The following is an 18,249-nucleotide window of genomic DNA, read 5'->3' on the forward strand; positions in this document are numbered from 1 at the left end:
CGCAAAACCTTTTCTTCAATTTGTAGATATGCCGGTACGGAGTGTTCGAAATAGTGCATAGCTATCAAGGTACTAATTTCGAAAATTGACTCTTTGCTGAACTATGCAGGACCTTCGGTGTCTGAAAGACGCTTACGATGCCCAAACACCCTCTAGGCAGTGGATGGATGGAAAAAAGGCATTACACTCTTGCCAGATGAGTGAAGGCCCTCACTAAGGATGTACAACCGAACACTGAAAATCAGGTTTAGCACGAGTTCTCTCCGCATACAGGGCTACAGTCCATCCATCAACCGACGTTTCACCGTTTAAGATGCTTATGGGTTGTAAAATGAGATTACTCTTCGATGTTTTGCCAAACACGAAAGCAGAGACCAGCAGTGTCCCAGAGTACGATCTGCTACTAAAAATGTGTAAGAAAACGTTTTGTCATCGCACGTAAATACTTACCACTGTCCTAAATCTGGCAAATGCTATGTTGCTACAAATATAGCTAAATTAATGTCCAATTAGAAGTAGACTTTGCATAAATAAACAGGCTGATTCTCCACCTGGGATACATTGCAGGTTTTATCACCCATGCGGCGAAGATGCATTCCGAGTGGCGAAAGCTCTCATGCCTACAAACTACTTCTTTTGCCTTGCACAATTTTGGGCTCAGCCACTAACTGATTGCCACAACAAGAGGAGGCCCTACAAAGGTACACCACTTGAGTGAGTAAATGAGCGAGTGAGCCACAGGGCTAAGCGAAGAGTGTGGAAGTAAACTGTTTGACCTGCGCCTTCCACCAGTGGAGAGTGGATATGAAAGGGACTTTGTAACAAACACTACCCACTCTCCTTTTTTAGTTGGAGTTAGCGGCACGAAAAGTGGCAATCTCAGTCCAATTGACATGATCGTGTGGGTTTCCTTAAAGTGGGAGGTAAGATCAAATTCATGTGTCCAAGGCTTAGAGTAGCATACTGTTGAAAAAATTAATAGAGTGCCTGCGAGAATCTGTTAAATTTTGACCTCTTACTAATGGTAATTATGATGTTGGGAGCGGTGATGGCGATGGTGGTGATTTGAGACAATCTGCGACAGAATGGACTATAAGGAAAGGTATCGCTTGCACTTTGACAGGTTATATCTCCTAGCAATTTATTCGCAATGGTCATGAATTGTTGCCCTCCTCCCAACCACTCACCCTTTGTGCGAAAGGATGCACGATTTTGATAGGTGTGGATTGATTTAAGTTTGACTGACAAGTGGATTTAATCGGGGTGGAGGAATCTGACTAGAATGAGGAAGGAAGAGTAGATGGGTGTGTGGGGGTAGAGGTATGAAGAAGAAATGGAAGTTTGTCTAGGCTACTTTAGATGGATGGTTGGATTCCCCATCAGTAATGGGTAAAGAGAGGAATGTATGAATAAGTTAATGATTTGGCAATAAATAATAACACATTAACAGAAGTGATGGATAAAAGTGTGCACCGCGGCTATTTAAGCCCTTGCACGATACCTAGCGGATCATTTTTATCCATCTGCACTAATGCACGCACCTTCCATAAGAACATCACCTTATCTTTCGTGAAATAAAGGCCCTCATTTCTACTTCGCCAACATAAAAAGGCTTTGTCAATAAAATGAAGGATGGTTGGTTAGTTGAATGAAAGAATGAGAGAAAGACCCTAGTACCAAAGTACCAAAATTTCTCAAACCGGCATCCTGCTTGGCACTTTCTTCACATCTCTCTTTCATTGCCCTCCTACCATTTAACTCTACGCCTTCACTTGCATTCAAATGAGCATTCCGATTTGTCACTACTGGAGGGTTGGAGTAACACCATCCCCCTCTTTGGTGAGGGGGCACCGATTTGCGTAGGTGTAAAAGGAGGAAGAGTAAGCACAGCCTCCCATTCGCCAATCCTCGAGTCTCTAAGTATTCCAAGGCGTGGGTCATTAATGCTTTTTCCTCATTTATACATCACATCACCTGAAAAACAGCTTTGGCATCTCTTTAGCTTCTCAACTGCTGTTAATCACGCGAGCAGTAGACGTACCGAACTACAAAAACTGGATGAAAATTAGTCCCCAGTTGTAGAAGTGAGGTGTCGCCTTATTTGCAAATCGTTCACACGTCTCCAGCCTTTTCTACCTGTAATTCCTTTTCCAACTTACCGACGACGTTTGCAGGGATCAGTGGAGAAGACCACTAAGAAATGACCACCTGCTTCCAATTGGGATCCATTCAGGGCACGCTCACGTGGATGTGGAGTTGTGTATTGGTATACTTGAGCAAGCATTGACCATGTCAGGCAAGCTAAGACATGTGCTGATGTGCTGGATAAGTACGAGAGGAAGGTCGGTCACCCCTCATCCATCTAATGGTGCCACGTTTTCAAACTAATAGAAATGACTAACTTAGCTGAAACATCTGAGTGACGGTACTCAAGCAAACAGCCCTATTTCTGAGATGAGCACTGGGATGGTTGTACTTGAGCAGCCATGACAAAAAGTTTGAGGGTAGAGGGACAGCAGATACCCCAATTTACTGATTGGTGAGGATAACCGGGCTTTACACACCGTGTGTTAGTCACATCAGGTAAAATGATCAGCTCGTGGAAGCTCAACGCCACGTTGAAGTCAAGCCGAAGCAACTTGAAGAAGCAAATTTAAACACAGATGTGCCATCTATGTAAAATTTAGAAGAGGAATTAAATTTGTAGTTGATAAGGTCCTTAGGAGGATAATTGCATGTTCCTAAGTCTATTCGTTCCACAAATCAGTGTGAATGCTTTTTAGATGAAGTTATGCAGGTGTCACTCGAACTGTCGATTGGAGACTCTTGGTCGGGAAATTGTCGATGTTGCCAAGGCAGCACCAAATATCAAGTGAATTAGTAGCGAAATTTTAATTTACCTGCCTCTTTCTACCCTTTGCGATCATCCATACATTACTGCTTGTGTTCGTCGGATCCACCAATTTTGGCTTTCTAGTGACTTTCTCCCGAGAAAGACTCGATATTCGTTTGGTCTTTCCTCCCTGCACCTGTGTTTATCTCTACACCAAAGTGATGGTGGGAAATGCATTTGTGCTTCGAGTACAGTGTGCATCCTCTGTGGATTTGGTGCTACCGCTGTGTGTTGTTCACTGTCACTGATATCTCCGTGCTTCGCCTGTTCAGGAGCTGCCTGTGTTGCACAAAATCCCCATTCAAATGGAATTTAAGTGCTCCACAGCCTATCCAATGTAATCCATACATTGGAAATCAAAAAATCAACATAAAGTGATTGCCATTTTAACAAAGAACTATGACCGACCCTATATTCAAAATCTCCTCCACCCACTAAGCTCTTGTGGTGGCCCAGTGGTTTTATGTGTTAAGCCAGCATCGGGTACAGCCATCTCTCTGTAATTTTTCAACCCTAGTTGCATTACTTTACATTTCAATGTGGAAATCAGTCTCAAACTCTCTTTCATGCTACGCTAAGTAGAGAAATAACTGCAAATATTTGGTGCATTAATCTGTTGGCGAGAATTGTGTGTGTGGGATGTCCAACAACTCCAACACCACCATCACTGTAGTATTCGAAGTAATTCATGAAACGAGGTGTCTCTGCACCTGAAATGGAATCTGGAACAAGAAAATTAATAGCGACTGCTAAAGAAACACAGGAAGCATCCTTAATTTTAATCCTAAGAAAGCAAGTCCGAAATCAGTAGCTGGCAAAATTTGCGGCCACTCAAATTCATGTCCCTCAAAACATAGGTGAATGAAAGATTTTGACAACGTGAAATCCACATTCAAAAGACATTTTTGTCCACTTTATCAATTCTGCCTAGATGCTTAATTCTTCTGTGTTTAAATAATGAAGACATTAGGTGTGTGCTAACTTATTCCACCAATGTAACCCAAAATGAGTGGCCACTCTTTCCTTGATATTAGCCTCCTTTAAAGGAGTATGTTTCGATTTGGTTTACGTCGAGAATAATTTAGCTGCAAAAATCCTGAAAATATGTGCACATATTGTGTGTTCTGTTGATAAATTTAATGCTTTGAAATTATCTTAAGAAGGAGGGCACTTCACATCAATTTTGGGTGAATCAGTTGTGGCAATAAGTCTACCCATCCAGCGTGCCTACTCCTTTCCTTCATCTGAAGTGCGATTGAAGACGAAGAAAAATGGGAATGCACTGAAGGGCTTTCACATCCACATGACTTTACAAAGACCCTGACAGACAATAAGTGATCCACACATTAACTGTTCAGCTAACTGACTAGACGAATAAGTAGATGAAGACACGAATAGTTGACCTTATAAAGCAGTTCCTTCTGTTGTGAACGTCAAATTAGTAGGAGACAGCAGAGTAAGAACTTGCTCCAAGTAATGTGTTGAAGGAGTGAAGTGGCATTAGAATTAAGCCGAATACTTGTAAGACGGACGCTTTCATTTGCCTCTTCAGTAGGACCGAAACTAAGTCATGCTGGTGGATTTTATCCTGCTCCACTTCGTCTAGTCGTGAATGTACGATCAAAGTAATCACACATCCTCAAACCAGCAGCTTTTTAAATGCATACCTGAGTCAGCTTCACATTTCATATAGACCTGTCCATATGAATAGACACGCGTTTTCTTTTCGTGCGAGATATTTTGCGTCGCTCTTTCTTGCAATGCAGTCGTATGTCATTTCATGATCTATTTCTTCTGTTTCCATCTTTAAAAGCCCTGTTTCTATTGACCTCTCATCAATATTGGTGGCCATTGTCAACCAATGGTGAAGCCATCCGGCTATTATGCAGTAACGGCAAAGTGGGTCGCACGCAGAGTTGCCTTTCTAGCTCATCAAGTTCTTCTCCATATTTTGCCTCCCAAGAGGAATTCCTACTTTCCACAATTCTACTTATGAAGTGGACACAGAACACAAAGTACTGATCAAATTGGTTCAATTTCTTGGTGCGGACTGCATTGTCACGTGTACTCTCTTGTCTCCAGCAAAGCAAACTGCACCAGGAGGAAGTACATGACAGAGGGAGAAAAGGGTTTTCTCAAAAAACCGGATTTTCTTGTGTTACAAACCGGGTTGTCACTGTTAGGCACTTGAGTTTCTGCACGATTTGTCCGGATCCTATGGAGGCCACCAAGCAGAGAGTCAACGGACAAGACCCCAGGACAGACGTCTGTCTTTATCGGTGAACGCGGGTAAGTGGACACAAAGGTGTGTCGTGCCGGTACAGTCCAATCGTTGTTTAGTGGAGGCCGTCAGAGACTGCATTAGATTGCGTCTGAGCCTCCATCCGAATCTGAGTCTGAGACTGGGACCGCGACTGCGACTAGGGCACTAAGTTAAGTATACCTATATTAGTGGTCCGACCTCGTCTTATAGTAACTGTTAGTATACTTAATTTACACTCTAGACCAATCCGAAGGGATTAGGAGCGCAGTCCTCTGACTGTTTGCAAACCATCTGCTGCGTCGGATAATTCAAAAAAATTGTAACACGAACGAGATTCCAGGGTCGTATACATCTGCACACCGGTTAGATCGTCTTCTTCAATCCCACCTAGCCCTCATTTTAGGTTTGAGTCCGCTGCTTCAGTATTTCTACCACCTCGTCCACTGCATAAACAACCAAGACGATACCTCGAACAAGGCCTCACAATAGCATCGGCATTCAAGTGAATAGCGGCTACTGCGTTACATAAATCAAACGGCATTGTATGACACTTGTGACCCCAGGGTCAGGCCATCATCATTCTTCTTTACAGTGTAATACAAAAGATCTTGGGCTCAGTCCCCTTCACGTTCATGCAAGAAATTTGTGATTTTATCAAAATTAGAAATAAAAATGCAGCATTTTGTAGGCTGGAGGAGATTTTGTTCGTAAAATGAAAGCATGTCACACAAGGTGACGCTCCCCTGGCCACTTCACCCACAAGAGTGAAGCAGAACTGCTGTTACACGAGCACCGGCGTTAGAGAGAACGGTAACATGTAAATACCGAAGTATATTGAAATGTTTGCAGCCCTAACCTCAAAGAGGCAGTGGATCGAAAACAATGTCTTCGACGCAAGAAATGGTCAAATCGTGGAAACGTCTCTGCTGTTAGCAGTCGACTAAAGCGTTCTTCAGTATCTTTCTGACGCGATTGCAAAGTAACGTTGAGAGCAACCACGATGAATAAACCTACAGGAAGCGATTGGTGGTAACATAGCACCTAAATAATGACATCTTCATGAGTGGGGTGTGGATAAGCCTCGAAGTGAACACCGCAATCACAGCTGGAAATCGGTCAGTGATGAAGAACTGCTTCTTTCAATTACTTACTTGAATTACTTCATTCGTTTGCATGCCCACGCTCCACAACAAAGTGTAAGCACTTCAAAGTGATGTATTTCGGACGAAATGGGAAAGGCGCTGCGTAGATCCCAGCAGTTACCTCAGAAAATTAATGGGTCGCTTCGAAATCCGCCAGATCATCAACACCCGACTCCCACCAGAGAAGACAAATCACTCCGAAAGGCTTTCCCTCACCACCACAACGGTATTCTCCTCATGATCTACACACCAATTGCAAGTAATTTTTAATAGTCCTCTATGTTTATCCACCGATGGAGTAAATCGCCTTTTCTTCCCATACATTAAAACGTAAAATAAATTTTTTTTATTGTAAGGTCCAAGAAAAAACACAGGTGCATGGGTGAAATATTTGGCTGAGATGCTCATACTCAGCAGTGCAATGTTTTGCCACCTTGTCTCGAGAAGACATCGAGACAGGCCCACCGCATTACCTCCACGAAATCAATGGCAAAGTGATTTTGGTGCTGATTGCACCAAATTCGCCAGTTAGCGGAGATTTGGGAAAGGAGAGAGAATTCAAGCCCACCTAAGCTCCAAAACATCTCCTCCATGCAATCGAGGTTGCTCACGAGACCCTTGATGTGGAGCAACGACCCAGTCGTGATGAGTGTTTGGCGCGGGGTCATGCCACTCAAGAGGTCATCCATGTCTGCATGCAATTGAATAGTATCCCCGTAATCAACATCTAGGATTACACAGTCGTAGTCTGTCAGACGCCTTCGTTTGCCCACTTCCGTTCCTGATCCTGTAATGTCCTGCAACTTTTGCAGACAGCTTTCGCCTGAGACGTGTGAAAAGCCATTCCAATCATGTTTAAAGTGTGTTGCGTCACTGACCACATCGAAGAGGATGCGAGTTGGGGGGCCGGTATTTACCACTTGCAAATTGCAATGGTACTGTTTTACATCGTCTCGCAGCCGACTCACGTCAGAAGTTGATGTGAGGAACAAACAACTAACAGGCCTCTGTGTATGCTCAGGGAATTCTGTACGAGACAGTCTTTGAAAAATGGCATCTTGCTGATTGCGATACACCGTTGCTAAAGTGGCATTAGTCCAGGCAATCTCGGCGTCTCCACCGAAAAGCAGCTGACAGAGGTGCCTATCAAGCCATTTCCAATCTTCTATGCTCTCGCATACAACGTGGGAGAATGGCGAGGTATTGAGTACCCACTTCCACCTTGGAACTGCTTCACACAAATTCACCAAATCGGTGGCGTTAAGGTGCTTGCAAATTTTCAGACCCAGTTCCATTGGAATCTCTGAAATGCCTTTTTCAATTCGGCTTCTTCTGCTTCGTTCCTCCATCTAAAGCGCAAATATAAGTGACAAAGTAGAATAAGTATATTCTGGAGGATTTTATGGTTAAGTTGAAGTACAAAGCCACTGAGGAAAGTTGGTGAGTTATTAATTAATGGAATGACTGATTAATCAACGAATGAATGGCCTTATCAAAGAGGATATTCACTTATACGATCACTATAGTGTCAGACTCACTCCGCATGATGTGCTGAACGAGCGGTGCGGTACCACAATTGAAGAAAGGACTTGCAAGATGAGCGCTCTGATGTGCAACTTGAATAAGGTTACCACCACACCACCCCGTGAGGTCAAGTCCCGTCAGATTGTGTCATGTTCTACCTTGTCGCATCACGATTGGTCGATTTGAATAATCACGTCAGCTCTAGTTGCCCCCAAGTATGTCAGGTCACGTCAAATCATTGATTTTTCAGGTGCTTCCTCTGTGGACATCCTAAGGTTACCTCCTGCAAGACGTGATTTGAAGCAGGTGTTAGTGTTGTTGGCATTTCGTCCACAGCGTCCTTGTTGGGATGCTCTTCCAAATGCCAAATTCCAAGTTAGCAGTATTTCACAGCTCACCAGGATTTCGCCTCAATTTAATGGCCTCGGCAGCTCCGACAAATGACCAAAACCGATACAGCGAAGAAAGTGGACAACGCGCCCGGGTGGTGCTTAAAGCGGAGGAAAATGAACTTTTAGCCCACCATATTACAGCACTTTCCGTTGTTGTGGGTTTCGATTGCTACAAAGTGCTGAGGGATTTCGACTATCCTTCATCTTTCAAACGCCTACTAGCCCTATTGAAAATGGATCATCATGTGGTTTCTTCAGGAAGGACTCCAGCTCTAGGTTGATGTCAGTGGTGGACGAGTCTAGTTTGAATGGATGAAGACATCCAAGTCGTTTGCTATGCAACACGGCATCATAATTGGAGGGCACGCCTGGCGTAGACAGAAGAATGGCTACTGTACCAAAACCAAGTCCACTACTCGCAATCGTCGTGATCTCGTGTTCTAATATAAGGCATAACTATTAACCCAGGCAACATCAGATATGATCCATTTTTGGGAAATTTACCTTCAGCTAAAGCTTACAATAGGGCAAATAGACGACTAGGCAGAATTGAAATGGCGGTGGGATGGAATGAAGATGGAACCATTGCTCTGTGAAACCAGGTTAACCTCTATTCATGACGAATGTGCCCTACGAAATGTGATTGGTATACAAAACAGCTTCGCTGTGGAACACCGAGGCTCCTTGGGGAGTACAGAACAGGTTCACCTTCGTGGTGTAATTAAAAAAGAGTAAGCCAGTCCAAATCAACCAGAATCGACAAGGGACCTCATTGGCGTTCCGATTAAATGCTTCCTCATCTTCAAGGAAAATCGAAGCATGACTTCTCAAGAAATATCAACTACGTTGGAATGGCAGACGCAGGAGAGGAGAGCGACCACGTGGAGAGGGCGGAGGACAATGCTACCAAGTGCAAGGATCACGAAATTGTGGTCCAGCTTTCTGTTTATTTTACTTCTGCTAACACCCCACTAGCCCCTCTCTCCAGAGACTTAATGCTTACTTTGAAGCTCAACGTCTGCCAGTGGAGGTAGATTGGAGGAGGTAGGATGAAGTGTCCTCCCATCGGTCATTGACACCAGCTGTGACATTAACATTACCCAAACTAAATCCTTTAGGCCCAACCCACTGATAAGATTAGGAGCAAGATCATTTTCTTGACATCCTCTGCATTTCCCATTAAAATTGTGCTCTAGAAGATGAGAGGGCTTAGTACCCATCCAATCCCTCGGTTCGGTAAGGGCGCGAAATCAAACGACTAGGTGGGATTGGTAAAGTGGATAAAAGTGACTTTCGAGTGGGAAATTCATTTTGCTGAAATCCATCATCCATCTGTGTTTTGAGAGGTAATGCTGTGCGTGGCCGCAGATTTTGCCGACTACTGATGTCGACCTTGCTTGTGCAGAGACACCTTCTAGTGGTGGTGATGGCGGACATCGCACACACAAACAATTCTGTCAGATAGCCTGTACGAAATAAAAATTCACATTCCCTTCTCTCTTCTCTCCGTTGCAATATTTACTTCTCAGCGCAGCTTGGGAGAGAAGGGAACACTGGATTCTACACTGGAAGATGAAATAATGCCATCAGAACTGTAAACGTTCAAAGATGGAAGGCTGGTCACGATGATGAAGTGTCGCCTAAACCAATAGTCCACGACAGCTGCCCAGTGGACAAATGAGGTTTTGAATGCGGGAGTATTTCAAATCCTCGATACGATCTTAAAGTCTCCTTGTGAAATAACAATTACCTGATTTTAAAATCAGATTTTAAAAGCATGAATTACATTGGATAGGCTGCGGAGCATTTAAATTCTATTCAAACAGAGATTTGGTGCAACATAGGCAGCTTCTAAACATGCGTTCCTCTTTCTTCGCCTTCAATCGCACTTCGGGTGAAGGAAGGGAGTAGAGGCGCGTTGGATGGCTGGACTTATCGCTTCTCCAGGTTGCTTTGGCTTGACTTCAACGCGGCGTTGAGCTTCCACGAGCTGATCATTTTACCTGATGTGACTAACACACGGTGTGTAAAGCCCGGTTATCCTCACCAATCAGTAAATTGGGGTATATGCTGTCCCCCCCCCTCAAACTTTGTATCATGGGTGCTCAAACAGCCATCGGGAATGCTTATCTCAATATATGCCTTTACTACTTATTTGTGTAAGTAGTACCACTGGATGCAACAAAAGTGATAAACCTTTGTCTCAGAATTTACCTTGTCGATCTGCTCATACCTTGATCCACTTGACGTGGTCAATGCGCGCTCAGGTGTGTTGAAATGGATCATAGTGTTTGAGAGGGAGGAACACTCCTAAACCCTGAAGGCTCACATGATCAGTTGGGTATGGATGGATTGACTGCTCTGTGAAATGATGTGGTAAAATTCCCCCAAATAGGACACTTGAGAGTGTCTTACGAGCTATTCGAAATCATAATCCGCATAATGACTCCTACCAACAGCATCCCCTCTGGTTCGTTGGCCAAAAAGATGCTAGAAGGAATTATTGTCCAAGTTTACTACTACAAGCGCGTATAATCACCTCCTCGGTCGAAGATCGGCATGGACTAGAGCACTACAGCCAAGCCTTAGCGCCTCATCATTGTGGCCTCTAATTGTTCATAATGCAATACCGAAGCGTTATGGTAGTTGAGCCAGAAATTGCCAATCAGACGTGGCTTAAAAGGCATGAGATTGGAGAAAGACCGTGTAACTGCGTACCCTTGACTGAAGCCGATATAGCGTGAAAATCTACACTTCGATTGCATTACCCAAGTAGCGAGTTTTGAGGAGATAATGGCAAACGCAAACAACTTCTGTGCAAACTAGAAGATGCATATGCGTCAAGCGCGGTGCTCGCAAACGCTAGTTGTAGCAATCACGAGGATTGTGAGGAGGAGTAAGGCAAGCGGATTCGGCGCCTGTAGGGCCTTCAAACACAGGATTCTCGGTGCTTTAAATGGCTAAAGATACTCCATTAGGCCAGGGTTGAGGTTTTCTCAGGAGGATCTAACCTACACCGATGACGTAAATGCATACAGAACACTTACTTAAATAAATATGAATCTACTGCTTCTACGACAGCAAAAAAAAAACCTTCCTTTAAGAGGTAAATCCACTTCATAATAATCAGCCATGGGATAAAATTGGGATCAAGCAGCTTTTTTGGGTTTTATTAGTGAAACATATGCTGGAAAGAAAACATCCTGGTAGATGAGATACCGCACCATTCGTACACATGCACCCCAATATTTGGGGTGGCATACTCTGTGGCTTAGTACTCTTTCTATCTAGCATCAGATATAAAAGAAATGACAAAATGATTACATCTGATTAAACGAGAATTCAATGGTAAAAGTGGCAAAACGTTTATGTCAAAGTTTGGCTTAAAATTTAAATGATATTTTACAATGAGAGTTAACGATGACAATGCTACAAATAGTAGGAGGTGCCAAGTGTGCCCTTCTCCTATACCAGTAATCAGCGCACAGGTTGTGCCTCAATCAGCCCGGACATCATTAATCAGGACGACAGGCAACAATGGCAGTGCCTGTGTGCCCGATTAGCGTGTGATGGTGGAGGAAGCTCCTTCTGAACCAAGTCAGTTGTCTACAGAACACTTCAAGTACCAAACGTGCAATTCAAGCAAGGCACTTGAACTCTACAGATGTTCCGAAGACGCCCAAACGTACGTACGCGCATTATCGGCAGTCCCGATCATGATGGCGCGCTCGAAGCCATGCAGCCTTGGTAGTCACTTTTGTGAATACTGACTTAGAACTCGGAACACCTACCTGAACCTGGACGTCTAATCTGGGCGCAAGAGACGAGTCTTTCTGTGGAAACTTTGAACAAAATCACCCATTAACACTTGCAAATTCAAAAGGCTACCTAGCAAAACGCTTAAGTCCCGGGGTAAGTGCGGAAAAGCTGCAAGAAATCAAGCTGAAAGATGAACTCATTCTCAGCCCCTTAAAATTTGTTCTTTTCAGGTATAAATTCAAAAGCTTCGGTTCACTTCGCAATGCCCTTGGTGCATGAAGAAACAAGTAATGCATGAATGCAGCATTCTAAATCTGTGTGGATTCACAGACAAAATCCACCCGTAAAGTGCGCATGTAAGCCAGTTTTAGGCGACAGCTAAGGTTAGCAATGTACGTAAGAGACCAGTAAAGCCATCTAAGAACTGGACAATAACCATGAAGATCGGCTTCTTTGACCGTCGACACTAGTAATTTACTGCTATAATATTTTCGGTAACTTAATCTCAATCTACCAGTAACTGCATAGTGCACCAGCGAAATTGTTAAAACGATTTATTTTATGTATACATGCATACAAAAATGGGACCTTCACCGGTTATTTCGGGGGAGATTTGATGGAGGCGGACTTGCCAGTGGTATCCTTCCCATGATGCTTGGCGTAGAAACGACTGGCAAGGACAGAACTGCGTTTGGAAAACTGAATACCATTTTCCTCAGACCAGGTTTTTAGGTTACGCAAATGGGCCAACCTATTCTCCAATGCTCGGCTAATGTAGGCCTGAAGAGTAAGGTGGCAACAAAATGCCATTTAATAAGTTTTTAACTGTGTGAGAAAATCGACCTGACGTAGAACTAAGCTTCACGTTAACAGTATGCCACAACAGGGGCTGGCTCCCAATGCAAAAATAGGACTCACCTCCTTGTTGAGCTCTGAGAGATCGCTCCAGGATTTCGAGACAGCAGAGAGCTTTGAAGTCATGCTTTGCAGGCTTGATCCCTGCTCAAACCAAGTTTAAAATTCACACGGCAATTAAATCACGTTAAAGAGAGGAAACAGGGCACTGGACATAACTACCTTGTTACCAGAGAGCTGTTCACAAATATACACCTTGTATCCTGTAGTTGGCAGAGGTTTTGGCAAGCCATGTTTTCTAGCAAACTGCAAAAGTGGCAAAACACAAAGTTAGTAACACAGACATTTTCTAAGCACATTAAAAAGGATTATGCTGGGGCGTAAATACACAATGCGGCTAATTGAAAGGAATTCTGAGTAAGCATGCCGCCTACAATTACAAATTCCTACTTCTTCACAAAAATGCGAAAGAAGGAAGGTTTGCAGACAATGGACGGTAGTTTCAAACCATAAAAATCCAAATACATGTAAGGTTATAAGAATCAACTAAACGCCGATTTAAAAGCATGATCCTAATGCAAAAGCTACACTAGTAAAACGATACAATAGTCAAGAAACACAACTATTTAAAGTACGCATGTTTGCATCAAATATGCTTCTTATTTAACATTTCAGTTATAACAATACAAAAACCGAACATTTTTAAAAACATGTAACCAAAATGAGCACCAATAGCTTTTTCCGATCCTCCAATTTCTCCTCGTCAGTCTTCGTTTTCGTTATAGGCGCATTTAGTGTCAACTTAGCCAAATCAGCAGGGGAAGCAGCCTTATACATCTCGCTAAGCTTCTTCATAATTTCCGTTGTTTTCATTATGGGATTTTTACTCTTCACGTCGTTAAAATATGCTTTAACATATGCAGAGAAAGCAGGTAGTTTGCGAGATTCAACGGCTACGAAACGACCACAGCATCTAAGGGGATTACCAAGCCTACGAAGTAATGTAGGAATGTGGTTAGGTAAAGAGTCACAAACCTTAGAACGGAAAACTCACAAACCAGCTTCTCCATCACTAACAAAGAACGCCTTTTGAAAATTCTCCCGAGGAATATGTTATGTTAAACAAAGGTAGTTAATAACCAACTCATTTAGCAATAGACTGTGAGTTAGGTTTTCCGCTGCATCGTTATACTGTAACCTATTATTTCATTAGATTTGCCCTATAAACAAAGTGGTATGTATACCAAAATAATGGAACTACACCACTGCTAACTCTGGTGTAACTTTCCAATTTTCCTATGATATTTACTTAGCTTCTATGATTTTCACTTGGTTTAATTAAGTCTATTGGTTTTGTAATGTGCAAAAGTGCTTCATTTAGGACACTGCAAGTTGTTTTTACAGTTTGACGCTACTAATTTGAGCCAAGTTTACTCCAATTTCTTCCCACAGTTATGCCGAAAGCTAATCAATATTTTTTGTTTCTCTTGTTGCTAATTCAATCCTTTTTACTTTCTAGTGATTTTAACATGATAATTTGTGTTAAATTCACGCTTGTTGTAGTATTTGTTTGTGCATTGTAGAGCATAGCGACTCATCAAGCACTATTTTAAATTTATGAGGATGATGCCGAATGTTCGAACTAAGAACATTTACGAAGCTGTTATGCATCGGCAAAAGATGGCTGAGGCCAAAAAACAATGCGAACAGATAGAAAATAAAAGGTTCTTTCAGGATTCTGATGTTAGAGCACGCCAGGAGAAGCGGTGGACCTCCGAAACTTCCTTTAATAATAGGTATAGCGTGATTCCTCACACCATTAGTAATATCTAGCATGATGGCCTACCTACTACCTGATAAGGAGACCGTTTTAAGTAATTTGGAGGCCAGAAAAAGCAAACTTAGATCTTTACTGCGGAAAGAGGCCGACTTTTATGAGGTAACCTCCCGGTGAATTGAATATCATCTTATCAAGAAAGCTATAAATCAGTCACCAAGGACAAGGGACTGTGCGTACTCATGCCTGAGGAACCAGATTGATGAAGTGCTGCATAAAAATGAATGTACCGCATCCGAAGTATTTCTATTCGTTCTTATTAAAATGTTCAGAATGAACAATTCTCCACTAAACGATCACTTGTTACCAGTTTGCACAATGGAATGGCTGAGAAACTAGACTCAATGAATGGGCAAAGTGAAAATGCGGTGCGTGATTGGTACTTTGAAACCTGTATTAAAGTAACTCGTTTTAACAGATATTTTTGGACAAAATTGTTTTTCCAGTCCGTTGCCTGTCACAACTTTATGCATTTAAAAAAAGTAACGCTGAATTTGATGATTGTTTGTAAAATAGCTTGAAATTGTGCCTTTTCCTTAAAATACATGGTGTGAATTATCTTAGATGAGTGACGGTGAGGCTTCTGGCGCAGTCGAATCAAAAACTGTGGTTTATGACAGCCACAGATCCGATGGGCGTCAACGCGATGTTGCATTGCAACGGAAGCTGGATGAACTGAAGCAGTTTGAAAGAGAAGTATTCGTTTTACACTGATATAATTTGCCTCTCAAATTGTTTGATAACAGTAATGTGATTCACAGAAAACTGTTGAAAAACTCACTGAAATTGAAGGAACTCGCTAAAATTGTGAAATTTGTGTTCCCAATACCCAGATTTATAAGCTCCTTAAGGGGGTGTTTGCTCTCAAAAGTTGATTTTTTCAATTCTTCTTCTATTTTTACAAGTTTACCTTATTTAGATGCATTTAAAATCTCGATTGAATGGTTTAATGTTAAACGCTTCCCGGTAACAGTAATTTTATTGTAGGACCACAGAAGTTGAGGAAATTTAAGCATAGGTAGTGGGAGTAATATCAAATTCTTCGTTTCATCTCGGTTTCTGCTCTTTTCCTAGACTGAAGAATTAGAAAGAATAGAAAAGGAGGCTTTGGAGGATCAAAAGCTTCTTCAAAGGCTAGCAACGGAGAGGCTGGAGACCGATGAGACACGACGTCAGCGACGCTTCGAGAAGGTACTTCTGCGACAACACACTGCAGCACTGATTCGACGTTCTCGTCAGGTGCAAACAGAAATCACCACTGATTTGGCCTGGATTGATCGCCTGCTCGCCTTTGAGGGTGAGGAGGAGGGGAAAGCGGAGGGGGAAGGGCCGAGAAGTCGTATCAATGTTGTTAAGGAAATGCTTGAAGAAGATTTACGCCATGAAGCGCGACGGGAAAGGGATATGGACGACATGCTAGCGTAAGTTCCACCGACCATTAATGTCGTGTCTTATGCAATGTCTCTTCTCTGCAAAATTACCTTTAAATGGGGTATCTTTGATACGCTCGTCAATTCACACCGCACCATTCTGTGCTCGTGGTATTCTATAGATGTCTGACTTGGTTCACAGAAAGCCACAACCATCGTCACACACTGTTCTGGCAAGCAGGCATCGCTATTGTTGCCTGTCGTCCCTATTGGGAGATGGCTAAGCTGATTGAGACACGAATTGTTTGTCGTGCCGGCACCACTAACAGTAGTCCACACAAGCTTGTTGTTCCTTGATTTATCGGAACCTGTGAGGCAGAGTGGAGAAAATCATTTATGAGATGGAATCCTTCGGTCTTTCAACTCTTTACGTGTTGTCACAAATCGTTGATCCATTTGTCCCTTTCACTTGCAGAAAAGGTGTTTTAGTTTTGAATTCGCCACTTGTAGGCGATCGCTTTTCCCTAACCTTGTCCTCCAGAAAACGGGATACAAGTCACTTCTTTTCCAGTTTTAGAAGGGCAAAATCTCTAGGGTCTTTGCCATTCACCTAATTGAAGATAATGCTCTTTAATTTTCTCGCAAATGCAGTTCTGAGGCAGCGGAATTGGCGAAAAGGAGGGAGCAGAAGTGGAAATGCCAGGAAGAGGCTCGTGAGAGACTTCTCAATGACGTATGCGATTTAATAACACTTTTCTCCGATAATATCTACCTTGCTAACCATCCTGGTTTTCGTCATTTTTGCCTCCGCCGGCTGAAAACTTAGGCGTCAAATTAAATTTTCTGAAGTCTCCTTCTTTGCTATTATCCTTGTGTTAGGAAATTGCCCTAATTATTAGGGCATTTTTGAATAATAAGCAACAACAAATTGTTGCGTTGGTATATTATGAGTGCGTACTTATTTTATTTGCTCACTGAATCATAGAGTCTAAAGCAGCTATCTAGTGGAGTTTTAAGCAGCAATGCGTCAGATCGAATAGTTTGATAATGTAGCGCAACGAGCACTTTCTTGACCTAGGTGCTCTCCATGTGTCAAGACCGCGTCGACAGTCGCTTACAAGCCCTAAAACAGATGAAATTGGCACGAGCAGAGCGTCACGAGGCTCTGAAGCGTGAAATCAACGCAGCCGAGTTGCAGTGGAAACCTCCATTTCAGATGGAGCAGAGCAATGACAAGGACTGTGATAAGTTAGTAAAAACCGAGGAGGCCAACAGCCGTAGCAGCCATGCTGAAGCTGTCTTCGAGGAGACGCTGAGGAAGGAGGCCGAAAAACTAAACATCTCCGTAGATGAACTGAAGAAGGTAGCTTCTGGAATGGGATTCAGTAAAGCGCCTTTTACAGGTAACCAACACAAGACCCAACTGTGGTAGTGACTGTGAGGTCACGATTTCTGCCACCTTTTTATGACTATTAATAAATGATTCTGTACATTTGATAAGGCTGATCTCTGGATAGTATCAGGCTGAGGGGCTTTAAAACTTGCCACTTTAAACTTGCCACCTATCCTTTCTGACGTGCTTGCTATCACTGCACTTCCGTCATAGTGAGGATTTGTTTACTTGCAGATGTGATGCAACAAAATTTTAAGTGCTCAAGAAATAAATTCTTTCGATTGTGGTGGTTTCATGGGATGAGTTTATTCTCCAACATTGGACCAATGGGGCTTTGGTCCGATATCGCTTCCATTTCATTGGCTCATTGGTTGTCGAACTGATCGGTTTTGCCTGAGATGAATCAAGTCACCAAAGGGCACTTCATTTAAAAGTTATTTTAATTGCACAAAAATGGATTCGGATTTTGAAAGCGTTTGCCATCGCGGAAGGAGAATTTGGTTGCCAATGTTATCCCACTAAAAAGTGAATTGATCACGTTAGACTCGACGATTCCGTTTTATTGTACTCCATTTGGCTTATATTGGACAAGTTTAAGTTTATGCGTTTCACTGGAGTCCTTGCCTTCTTTCACTCTAGTCAAAATGTGTATTTATAACAAGAATAGCAAGACTCTATGAAACATTCATGACTTGCTCCTCAAGGCATTAATCGACATGCTACTATAGAAATTCATAGAAGGACTAAAAGATGGTGCCAAAGGTTGGTCAATGCTCCCAGCGAACATGCTCCACAAAAATTGCCAAAAAATGAGACCAAGA

The 18,249-nt window shown here is 42.7% G+C and overlaps 3 protein-coding genes across 3 annotated transcripts in view; 1 reads left to right on the forward strand and 2 right to left on the reverse strand. All coding sequences in view use genetic code 11, as the record gives it.

The window, feature by feature from the left end:
- Nucleotides 1-6,708: 6,708 nt before the first annotated feature.
- Nucleotides 6,709-9,287, reverse strand: EGR_09616 (hypothetical protein; the record flags this gene model as incomplete). The annotated part of the gene is made up of 4 exons (XM_024498865.1): nt 6,709-7,647; nt 7,837-7,914; nt 8,434-8,654; nt 9,218-9,287. The coding sequence occupies 4 exons, from the start codon at nt 9,285-9,287 to the stop codon at nt 6,709-6,711; spliced, it is 1,308 nt and encodes a 435-aa protein (XP_024346706.1).
- A 3,283-nt stretch (nt 9,288-12,570) lies between these two features.
- On the reverse strand, nt 12,571-13,898 carry EGR_09617 (Transcription factor A; the record flags this gene model as incomplete). Its single annotated transcript, XM_024498866.1, has 5 exons — nt 12,571-12,753; nt 12,892-12,972; nt 13,051-13,134; nt 13,558-13,819; nt 13,864-13,898. The coding sequence occupies 5 exons, from the start codon at nt 13,896-13,898 to the stop codon at nt 12,571-12,573; spliced, it is 645 nt and encodes a 214-aa protein (XP_024346707.1).
- A 553-nt stretch (nt 13,899-14,451) lies between these two features.
- EGR_09618 (Trichoplein keratin filament-binding protein) overlaps nt 14,452-18,249 on the forward strand; it is a gene marked incomplete at both ends in the record, with an annotated part of 35,802 nt that continues 32,004 nt past the window's right edge. Inside the window, 8 exons of the mRNA XM_024498867.1 lie at nt 14,452-14,624; nt 14,662-14,767; nt 14,804-14,905; nt 14,938-15,066; nt 15,230-15,361; nt 15,740-16,086; nt 16,687-16,768; nt 17,114-17,398. Coding sequence (XP_024346708.1) covers nt 14,452-14,624; nt 14,662-14,767; nt 14,804-14,905; nt 14,938-15,066; nt 15,230-15,361; nt 15,740-16,086; nt 16,687-16,768; nt 17,114-17,398 — 1,356 coding nt within the window. The remainder of the gene's footprint in view (nt 14,625-14,661; nt 14,768-14,803; nt 14,906-14,937; nt 15,067-15,229; nt 15,362-15,739; nt 16,087-16,686; nt 16,769-17,113; nt 17,399-18,249) is intronic.

This window comes from Echinococcus granulosus, assembly GCF_000524195.1.
Source record: "Echinococcus granulosus chromosome Unknown EG_S00157, whole genome shotgun sequence".
Classification (NCBI taxonomy): domain Eukaryota; kingdom Metazoa; phylum Platyhelminthes; class Cestoda; order Cyclophyllidea; family Taeniidae; genus Echinococcus; species Echinococcus granulosus.